The 11456-nt window shown below is 45.5% G+C and overlaps 1 protein-coding gene across 3 annotated transcripts in view; it reads left to right on the top strand.

Moving 5' to 3' along the window:
- Positions 1–3100: 3100 nt before the first annotated feature.
- The window catches only part of Npl (N-acetylneuraminate pyruvate lyase), a 40698-nt gene continuing 32342 nt past the window's right edge, over positions 3101–11456 (top strand). The window contains exons 1-2 of one of the 3 annotated variants that reach the window (XM_021632884.2): positions 3112–3294; positions 7047–7130. In XM_021632884.2, coding sequence (XP_021488559.2) covers positions 3116–3294; positions 7047–7130 — 263 coding nt within the window. In that variant the 5' untranslated portion in view covers positions 3112–3115. Of the gene's footprint in view, positions 3295–7046; positions 7131–11456 lie in introns of all 3 variants that reach the window. The other 2 variants (XM_021632883.2, XM_060364461.1) reach the window with 2 other exon arrangements.

Below are 11456 nucleotides of genomic sequence, written 5' to 3'. Positions count from 1 at the left end.
AAGTTTAGACTTTTTACTTTACTTCATTATTTTATTTATTGTATGGGTATGAGTATTTCTGTACACCACATGCATGCAGTACCAGTAGAGGCCAGAAGAGGGCACTAGATGCCCTGGTACTGGCGTTACAGACAGTTGTAAGCCACCGCATGAGTACTTGGGAATGGAACCTCGGTCCTCGGGAAGAGCAGTCAGTGCTCTAACCACAGAGCCATCTCTCCAGCACCTAATATTTTTTAAAACATTTATCGTGTGTGTGTGTGTGTGTGTGTGTGTGTGTGTGTGTGTGTGTGCGTGTGTGTGTGTGCCCATTCACGTCACACAGATCACTGTGAACATGCAGAGGCCAAAGAACAAATGGTGGGAGTCAGTTCTCTTCTTCCACCATGTAGGTCCTGGGGACTGAACTTGGCTTGTCAGGCTTAAAGTCAAGTGCCTGTGTCAGCTGAGCCATCAAGTAAAGTGCTTGCCTAGCAAGTACAAAGTCCTGAGTTCTACCACAGAACTACTTAAGACTGGTCACTGTGTCACACGTATGCCTGTGACAGAGGTGACCTAGGACATATATCACTCTCTCAAAAAAATAAAACAGGCAGTTGTGGCGCCCTTCATCCCAGTACTCAGGAGAGAGAGGCAATGGATCTGTACAAGTTCAACAAAATGTTCTACAAAGCAAGTCCTAGGCTAGCCAGAGCTATACCATGAGATCCTGTTTGTTTGTTTGTTTGGGTTTTTTCAAGGCTTTTAATATACAAGGATGAGCTCTCACCTTGTGTCAACTTGATACACAAACCAGAGTTATCTGAAAGGAGGGGACCTTAACTGAGGAAATGCCTCCATGAGATCCTATTGTGGGACATTTTCTTAGTTAGCGATAGATGTGGGCTGGCCCAGTGCCCTGTGGGTCCTGGGTTCTATAAGAAAGCAGGCCGAGCAGGCCATGGGGAGTAAGTCAGTAAGCGGTACCGCGCCTACCTCGAGGGTTCTGCCCTGCTTGAGTTGCTGTCCTGACTTCCTTCAGTCATGAGCAGTGTAGGAACCCTTTCTTCCAGCTGGCTTTTCCGTCAGGGTGTTTTGTCACAGCAATAGAAAGGCTGACTGAGACCAAGGCCTTGGGTTTGACACTCAGGACTTGGGGGGGGGGGAGAACAAGAGGCTGCAGACTTCCAGGCCACTGAAGTTACTTTATAACTCAAATCCTTGACACCTTCTGTAACATTTGGCGTTAATCAAGCTCTTTCGGCCTCAGTTTCTGAGCCATAAAATGGAAAGATTCTTCTTTGTCAATAGTATATAAATTATTTAAAAACACACAGAGAGCTTTAATTCCAGCCAGAGCTACATAAATGTGATATTGTCTCAAAAAAGAAAAATTAAGTATGCACAGAGCCTGGAGAAATGGCTCAGAGGTTAAAAGGACTGGTTGCTCTATCTGAGGACCTGGGTTCAAGTCCCAGCATCCACCTGATAGCTAACAATCATCTGTAACTCTAGTTCCAGAGCATCTGATACCCTGACCTCCTTGGGTACCAGGCTTCACAGACAGACAAACAGGCAAGCAGGCAGACAAAACAATCACACAAACAAAATAAATAAATCGGTTTTTTTAAAGTTTCTTTTTAAGTACACACCAAATTGGGTTTTTATATCATTTATTTATTTTTATTATATGTGTATTGATATCTTGCCTACATTTATGTCTGTGTAAAGGTGTCAGATCTTGGAGTTACAGACAGTTGTGACCTGTCACGTGGGTGCTGGGAATTGAACCCAAGTCCTCTGGAAGAGCACTCAGCACTCTTAACCGATGAGCCATCTCTCCAGCCCCAACATGGATTTGCTTTATAAATTAAATGTTAAATAGCTGGAATGGTGCAGGCAAAGAAAGCATTTAACAGACAACTTGATTATTGGTTATAATCTCTGGAGCCCCATGCATCCAAAGGACTACAATGGAGTCAAAAATCACTTTGCAGACTAGAAAGGTGTTTGGAAAACATATTTTCCCTAAATAAAACAAAAAGCATCAGCCATGGCCTTTCATGAAAAATTGAGGTCGATTCACACCCCCAAGAGAGAGCTGTGGACTTGTTTACAGTTGTGTTCTTGGTTTCTAAGCAAAGAGGCTGGTAGTAGAAAAACTTGAAGAGCCAGGCACGGGCGGGGCAATATAGCTCCCTCAGTCGTTGGTGCCTCAGCATTCATGAAGCCCTGGATTTGATCCCACGTGGGAATCCCAGGAGTAGCGCTGGTAGGCAGAGGGATCAAGAGTGTAAACCCATCCTAGACAGAGTTCCAGGGCAAATTCGGCTTCCCGAAACACTAAAAAAAAGTCCTGATGTTCCCGAAAGTAGAAATGTAGGTGTTTTGGTTAAAAACGCCTTTCAAAAAGCCTTTCCATTATTCTCCAGAACAGGGCAAAAAAGCGCCTGTCTGTGTTTACAGCATATATATATATATATATATATATATATATATATATATACATTTTTATATATACACATTTTTATATATACATACATATATATATATATATATATACACACACATATATATATAGTTTGTTTGTGTCTGAGTGTGTGCAAGGAGGCCTTGCATTTCCTAAAACTGAAGTTACAGCCAGGTGTGAGACACCACCATATGGGTGCTGAGGAACTAAACTGTGTGCCGGTGTCCCGTCCCGCCCCCCACCCCCCGGTCCTCTGCAAGACCAGAAAGCCCTTTTAATCACTGAACCAATCATGTCCCCAGCTCCTTTTTCTGTTTGTTTGTTTGTTTGTTTGTTTGGTGTTGTGTTTTGGTTTTCCAAGGCAGCTGCTCCAAACACTTGTAGACCAAACACTCTGGCCTTCAACTCAGAGATCCATCTGCCTCGGTCTCCCAGGGCTGGGATTAAAAGCGAGCACAACCACCAGCAGCCTCTCTCTCTCCAACCGCCTTTTGACACAAAGTCTCCAATCTCACATCCAGTGCAACTAAGACTCGCTCTTGCAGGAGCTGGACTGGAAGGACTCCAGGACTCCCAAGAGGCGCAGGAGCCCCAGCCTTTTCGAGAACAGGCTCAGGCCACACCCAGGGAGGAGCAACTAGTGCCCAGTCTCGGGGATTCCAGCCCATGGAACACCGCCCCGGGGCCAGACGTGGAACTACAACCCCCAGACTCCCCGCGCGACCGCACGTGATTCCTCAGCCCCTGAGATACAGACCGCGGCTCCGTGAAGACCGGGTCCCCGGAGCACAGGAACGACCCGGTGGCCAAGGCGAGAGGGGCGCTGACTGGAGGATCGAAGGCAGGTACGCTGGGCAGGGGAGCTCGGGGCCTTACTGTAAGGGCGACCCTACCGCCTGGGGCTAGGGACACTTTGCAGACCCTGGTCTGAATCGGTCCCTTAGCCTTTGAGCAGAAGGGAGGTGAGCCATTGACTCCAATACACCTATCTCTTACTTTAGGAGAGGTTGCTTGTATTTTGGCCTCTGGTTTTGTGTTTTTCAATATCCGCATTTCTAGTGTGGCCAAGTATTTCTCAAGTCATTCTCCTTGTGCAGAATCACATACCCAGCTCCCTTCTTAGACTCGGTGCTTTTGAAACCGGACTTTGGTGCGGGGTTTCCAGGGTACTACTCCCTCCCCAGCGGCTCAGCTAGAACTTTTCCAAATTCACTTTAAGGGCGTGAGAGCCTTGTGATCCATCTTGTGAACATTTGCTCTTAATTCAAACTATGAAGGATTCCAAAGTGTAACACTTCCCAAGTTGATCTTAAATTTTGTATCAAAAATTGATTATTCGCAGTTGAAACTTACTATTTTTCTTTTGTTGTGTTGGAGGGGGTCATTGAGACTGAGTCTCTCTCTATGTAGCCCTGGTTGTCCCAGAACTTTCTATGTAGACCAGGCTGCCCTGGAACACTCAGAGATCTGCTTGCATGTGCCTCCCACGTGCTGGATTAAAGGCACATGCCACGGCACCCTGCTTGTGTTTTGTGTTCCTGAGACACAGACTCGTTGGCCGCAGATTCTGCAGCTCCTGCCTCCAGGCGGCTTGCAGTCTTGGACAGACATTGACTTATATCCTGCTTATAATTCTGGGGTTTTTGATGAAAAACAGCGGTTCAGGAGAAAATCTGAAGTTGAATAATTTTCGGTTTGGACGATCAAGAAATCCTATGTTTTCTTTCTTTCTTTTCACTTCATTTCTTTTCTTTTTGGAGACTAGGTCTCTCTATTATATAGCCCTGGCTGTCCTGAAACTCTATAAGAACAGGCTAGCCTTGAATTCACAGATTTGCCTGACTCTGCCTCTCAAGTGTTGGGATCAAAGGTGTGTGTAATCATGCCCAGCTGAAACCTCTGATTTTGTTGTTTTGGTTTGGTTTGATATCCCTGAAACTGAGCCTTATGCAACCCAGGCTGGTTTCCACTCATTAAGTAGCCATAGATGGGTTTGAACTCCTGACCCTCCTTTTCGCCACTTCCCAGATGCTAGTCCTTAGATGCACAACAATTCCTTGACTCTTTTTTGTTTTGTTTTGTTTTGTTTTTTTCAAGGCAGGTTTCTCTGTGTAGCCTTGGCTGTCCTGGTCTCACTTTGTAAACCAGGCTGGCCTCAGACTCACAGCGATCTGCCTGCCTCTGCCTCCCTGAGTGCTGGGCTTAAAGGCCCCCGGCTAATTCCTTGACTCTTACAGTGAGTTTGAAAAATGGACTACACTGAAGGGATTGAAGTGGGAGACAGATGCTGTGGAGCAAAGACAAGGAAAAGGCAGGCGGCAGCCACAGGAATGGGTTTGAATGGTAGGGCTGGTTCACTGCAGGCGTGAAGAAACCTTCCAGGAAGGCCAGGAAGATGACATCGTCCGAATAGGACAGAGACAAGCTTAGAAATGTGGCTGTTCGGAGGTTTTCACTGTGATCCCAGCCCTCATTGTTTTTAACTACTCAGACTGCATGGAAGTAGTAATTCATTTAATAGCCTCCAGTAATATTGCCGATCAGAACTTAAAGAATGTCGTTATTCAATAAGAAATCAATGCCGCCGGAAGCACGAGAGCATGGAAGCCTGCAGAGCCAGATTAGACCGTTTGGTCCAGGAAGCTCAGTGCTAACTAGCTCAAGCCCTCAGCTTTCTTATCACTTTAACCTTCCTATATCATGAAGGTCCTCTTGGACCTGGGTCAGTGACCACTGATCCAGATAAAAGGCAGCACGGGGTAAGTCATGAGAGGGGAAGGAAGAAGTCCCAGGTAGGAAGATAGCAGAGTTTAGATGACTCAGGGTCTCAGTAAACAAAAGTGCTGAGTGTTGTGGTGGAGGCAGCAGCACAAAGGGCTAATTCCCACAGACAGGACTTCATGGAGAGCACTGAGCGGGTGCTGCCTGTGTACCTGCGCCTGGCGCAGCCGTCAAGCATGCTGTGCCAACTCATTTTACCCCAGGAAATGAGGTTGCTACTGTCCTCATTACAGAGAGATAAAGAAGCGTAGAGAGCTAAATGGTTGTGCAGTCTGGCTCCAGGGCCACCCTCTATCCTCTGTCATCTTTCTTGTAAAAAAAAAAAGAACTTGAGAGGGAGGCTAACATGTCAGTTCATGTTGGGTATCTTAAGATCGCTGTAGGAGTGACAGGTGGAGATATGCGCCAGGCATTTTGACCTGCCTGCTGAATCCAGGCTCTTCCCAGGACGCCCATTTCCTCTGTTGGGTCTTCTACCTTCATATGGGCAGGTTCATTCTGCCTGATGGAAAGGTCCATTGGTCCCAAACGAACGAATGAAACGGGATTGCCTGCTCCCACACTTGGGTATCTATCAGGGAAGTCGCCATCGGGACAGTCTGAATGAATGGAAAACCAGACGTTAGCTGGGGTTGGTTGGTTAAGAGCCTGTCATGCACAAAAACCTGGGTTCTATCCTGAACCACAGGGGGAAAAAATTTAAACTGTGTGGTAGCACATGCCTTTAATGTTCAGTTTACAAGGAGAGCTTGTAATCTCAGAGAGGCAGAAAGAGCAGGAGTTCAAGACTACCCTCCACTACACAGCGAAAGGAGGGCAGTGGGGCTTGCAAAGACCCAGCCTCACAAAAGCAAAAGGCTCAGGAGCTTGCTGCCAACCCTGACAACCTGATTCCCAGAATCCACATGGCGAAAGAAAAGAACTGATGTCCACAAGGTGACCTCTGACCTCTGCACATGTGTTGTAGAATGTGTGTGCTCATATACATAGACACATACACAATGAGTAAATGTTAAAAAGAAATGGGACAAAGAGAAAAGCCTAAAGAAGCTGCAAAACAAATAAATAAATGAAATGTAGACTATCAGAGGGTACTCGGTTAGTTGAATGATAGCACTTAAGTTCTGGGTTTTGGTTGGGACTCCAGCTTAAGATATGAACAGAGAAAAGAATGCTGGGGCTGGAGAGATGGCCCAGCGGTTGAGAGCATTCACTGGCTGCTCTTCTAGAAGACAGGGGTCCAATTCCCAGCACCCACATGGCAGCTCACAACTGTCTGTAACTCTGGTTACAGTGGCAGTTTCACTCAGACAGGCGAGCAGCAGCATGCCAATGCATATAAAAGGAAATAAAGAGTTAAAGAAAAGAAAGCCTTCTTTCTGTCTATCTTCCTTTTAAGTAACAGCAGCCTCATACATTTGAGGCCCCTGAGTGAAGTTACAGCTTGGGTCCTGGGTCTCCTGGTTTTCACTCCTATTCCTGAGGTCTGGGCTTTCCTCAGCTCTCTAAGTAGCTAAAATGGAAGGCCTTCCAGACAATATTTTCCCCAGGCCCACCCTTTCTTTTCTTACAGTTTCCCCACCAATGTAATGAATTTAGAATTTCATAATGAAATTCTAAATTCATTAGAATTCTAGCTGAAGCTCTAAATTTTTACATTCTTCTACTTGCTCTGGGTCCTTCTATGTTATAAGTATATTTTACAATTCTAAAGTATTTTACAATTCTAAACCGGGAATGAACTTTGGCCTGGGAGTTTGGTCATTAATTGACATTCCTTGAAGAAAGAGAGCAATTGCCACTGTGTATTTTCCAGACTTTCCAGCAGCTCGATGGCCTTCCCTAAGAAGAAACTCCGGGGTCTGGTTGCTGCCACCATCACTCCAATGACTGAGAATGGGTAATTATCACTGGGGGCCAGAGAGGGTCCTGTTCCCATTCACCGAGAAGGTCAGAAGCTCCAGGAGTCACTGCAGCTCCGTCTGGGGTGGCTTCTACATTGCGCCTGTCCCCCTAAGTCAGGAAAGGGCTGGTCATCATCCTGGTGAAAAAAGGACGAGGGAAGGAAATTCTCCCAGTGCCTTTAAGCCCAGAAAGGGCCAGTGGAATTAGAGGAGACTCCTATCTTAGCATGAGTATTGTCCTGGTCTCTCTAGGGAGTCCTGTCACTTTGGACATTTGCATCGCTGAGTAGCTGGCAGTGTGGCTCATTGTAGAGTCAGTGCTTTTGGGTTTGATCCATGGAACTCACCACAAAAAACTGGAGGGACAATGCTAAAGAGGTAGCTTAGCTGGGACCATGCTTGCTGCCAACATGAAGACCCGGGTGCAGGCTCACCAACATCTTCGTAAAAATCAGATAATCTCAGGATGGCAGAGGTAGAGACAGGAGGACCTCGGGGGCTTGCTGACAAGCCAGTCTGTCCAAATCTGCGAGCTTCAGGTTCAGTTCAGTCAGTGCCTCAAAAAACACCAGTAATAAGGAGAAGAGCAGTTGAGGAAGACACATGACGTTAGCTTCCAGCCTTCATATATTTGTATGCGCATGTAAACATGTACCCATACACATGTATACTCAGAAACACATCCAGATCACATTACAGACATCTCAACACACGCATGCACACACACACACACACAACCACAAAGAAAACAAAGCAGGCTGTTCATAGACTTGTCTTAGGATCTCTCTCTCCCTCTCTTTCTCTCTCTCTCTCTGTTTCTCTGTATCTTTCTCTCTCTGGTTTTGGTTTTTCAAGACAGGGTTTCTCTGTTTTAGCCCTGGCTGTCCTGGAACTCACTCTGTAGAGCAAGCTGGCCTTGAACTCACAGAGATCTGCCTGCCTCTGCCTCCCTGAGGGTTGGGATTAAAGGCATGCACCACCACTGCTGCCCAGCTTGCCTTAGGATTTCTATTGCTGTGAAGAAACCATGACCAAAAGCAAGCTGAGGAGGAAAGACTTTATTTGGCTTATACTTCACATCACAGTTTATTATCAAAGGCAGTCAGGGTAGAAACTCAAACAAGGAAGGAGCCGATGCAGAGGCCATGGAAGAGTGCTGTTTACTGCCTTCCTTCCCCCTGGCCTGCTCAGCCTGCTTTCATATAGCATCCCAGGACCACCTGCCCAAGGGACAGCCCCACTCACAATGGGCTGGGCCCTCCCGCATCAATCAGTAATTATGAAACTGCAGTACAGGTACAGCCTTACCTATAGGCAAATCTTTTGGATTTTGTTTGTTTTTTTATTTTGTTTTTTGAGACAGGGTCTCACTATGTAGCCCTGGCTTTCCTGGAACCCCCTATGTAGACCACGCTGGCCTTGAACTCATCGACTACCTCTGCCTCCCAAGTGCTAGGATTAAAGACCCAGCTTTGTTATAGGCAAATCTTATGGAGCTTTTGTTTTTGTTTTTTTTTTTAAGTCCTTCTTCCCAAACGACTCTAGTCTGTGTCAAGCTGCCTTAAAACTGTCGAAGACCAGTGTTTTGGAAGTACACCACTCCATGAGAAAGGGAAAGACACCAGCAAGGTGGACTCATCAGGCGTTTTTCTAGTCTCATTTAGAAATTGATTAAATGTTGGGAGGTGAGGCCAGAGGAAGGAGGGAAGGCAGCAGAGGTAACGGCTGATGAGTGCTGAGTGAGCCTTCCCTCACTCTTGACTTCCAGAGGCAGGCTGTGGCAGCCCCTTTGCTTGCATGATCAAATTATGGCCACGCGTCATACATGATTATGTACGGTATGTAACTTCTCCTTGGTCATCAGACACCAGGGGGCAGGTACTCCCCGAATCTGAGTGTTATGGACCCATTGGAGGTGAATTCTGCCTTCTTTAAGCTTCTTCCTCCTGTCAGAAAAAAAAAATAAATAAATAAATAAAATCTTTTCACTATACCTACATTGCAGAGAGATGAACATTAAATAAAATAATCCTTGCAACGGCACTTGGTCACTGCACTTAGGACAACAGGTTTGAATTGTTACTGTGGCAAGGAACAAGGATACGAGGAAGATGGGCCAATAATACTCATGTTTTGTTTTGTTTGTTTTTCAAGACAGTGTTTCTCTGTGCTGCCCTAGCTGTCCTGGAACTCACTCTGTAGAGCAGGCTGGCCTCAGACTCAGAGATCCCCCTGCCTCTGCCTGCTGATTGCTGAAACTAAAGGCATGCACCACCACTACCTAGCTAATATTTCTTAAAAGGCCTTTCTTTCCAAGCCTGGTGGCGCACTCCTGTAATCCCAGCACTCTGGGAGTCAGAGGCAAGTGGGTCTCTGTGAGTTCAAGGTCAACCTGGTTTACAAAGTGAGTCCAGGATAACCAAGGCTACACAAAGAAACCCTGTCTCCAAAATCAAAAAAACAAAAAGGCCTTTCTTTAGGCGCATTCAAAGGTGGCCACATCACAGCTCCCTTAGCTATCTGAAGCCCAAGACTTCTAAGATGTACGAAAAAAATATCTGTGTTTCCTGGATCTAACTTGCTGAAATATTATTTAGATCACTCTGCTGGCTCATAGTATTTTTTTTTTTCTGTTACTTCTCCCTTTCCAGAACTTCTGGGAAAGGCTAAAATCAGCTATTTCTCAATGCATCAGCTACTTGTTGGGTAAATAAGCCATGTGACTACATGAGCAGGCTGGCTTTACTTCCTGCTACAGAGTAAAATCCTGTCTGTAACACAGCTCAGCACATTCCATCTGCTTCTTGCTCCATTAACCTCTGGAGTGGCTCCTCCAAACAGCCTCGCTTTTCATCTGGGACACATTGAGTGTTCTTCCCTATTCTACTGTTATCTGGAAGCACAAACCCAAGGTACTGGAGATAATTAACAGGTCTCTGGAGCCAGGAGTGTTTGTGCACATCTGCAGACTCAGCACTTGGGAGGGAGAGGTGAAAGATTCAGTTGAAGGCCTCCCTTAACTACTCGGTGAGTGCAGGGACAGCCTGAGGTGTGTTAACTCCCTTTTTCTCTCAATGCTTGCTCCATCAAAATACTCTTATGGTGGCTGAGGCATGGCTGCTCTTCCAGAGGACCTGGGCTAAAGTCCTAGCATCCACATGGCTTCTTACAACTGTCCGTTAACTCCAGTCCCAGCATCTGATGCCCTCCTCTGGTCTTTCTGGGCACCAGGAATGCACATGGTGCCCAGACTTACATTTATGCAAAACACCCGTACATGTTAAATAAATAAATCTAAAAGAAATTAAAGCAAACAAGACCATTTGTTTATATACAAAAAGTTTAGAACACCCAAGAACTACTGGACATTAACCTATTTAGCCACAGTAAAATCTGCCCTTTTGGGGGCTGGAGAGATGGCTCAGTGGCTAAGAGCACTATCTGCCCTTCCAAAGGTCCTTAGCTCAATTCCCAGCAACCACAATAGCTCAGAACCATTTATAATGTGAACAGATTCTCTCTTCTGGCAGATGTGTAAATGCAGATAGAACACCCATATACATAAAATAAATAAATCTTTAAAAAAAAATCTACCCTTTTAACATGTTTCCAAAACATTAGATGGAAAGAAAGGGCACATGGATTCTAATATGTGGGAATTCATCTAGGTGATATGGAATTGGACAGTGATTCTCACCTGGCTTACAATAGAAAAGCTTCCATAATTTCAAGTGACTGCATACAGACGCTGTCTATAGATAGATAAATAGATAGCAAGATATAGAGAGACTTTATATATATAAAGTATATAAAGTATATATATATACATATATATGCATAGATAAGAGATGGTCTATTTATTCCTGGCTGGTCTGAAACTTTTCTCCAGCCTGAAGTTTAGTGAGCATCCTAGAAAATAAATTTGGCAGGTCACTCTCCTCCACTGGAGTCTGTTGACTCTCCTCTCCCAGCACCTTGCTTCTTGCTGTGTGGGCCTTAAACCAGTTATTCCAGTACCACAGCACTAGGCAGAACTTGGCCCTGAACAGTGGTCCATTAAATTCTGAGGTGAACTAATATGAAGATAAATAGCCAGCCTAGGAAGTCCTGCACAGTCTACCTTTTATTTCTGCTTCTTCAGTTTGTTTCCCCAAACAGCATCATGGCCTTTCTTTCCAGGCTCTATACCTTGGAGCATTTGCAGGGTTGAAGGGAATTTCTCCTCTCCCTCTGAAGAGTTCATCTTCCCATCTCCTGAAATACACCAGCAACAGATGGGAGAAGAGCATAGAACACTTATTTGCCAGGCCTGGGCTCAGCAG

The sequence above is a fragment of the Meriones unguiculatus genome, chromosome 11 (genome assembly GCF_030254825.1).
Source record: "Meriones unguiculatus strain TT.TT164.6M chromosome 11, Bangor_MerUng_6.1, whole genome shotgun sequence".
Classification (NCBI taxonomy): domain Eukaryota; kingdom Metazoa; phylum Chordata; class Mammalia; order Rodentia; family Muridae; genus Meriones; species Meriones unguiculatus.
The sequence above is the reverse complement of the archived record's forward strand: the minus strand, read 5'-3'. Positions and strand labels throughout refer to the sequence as shown.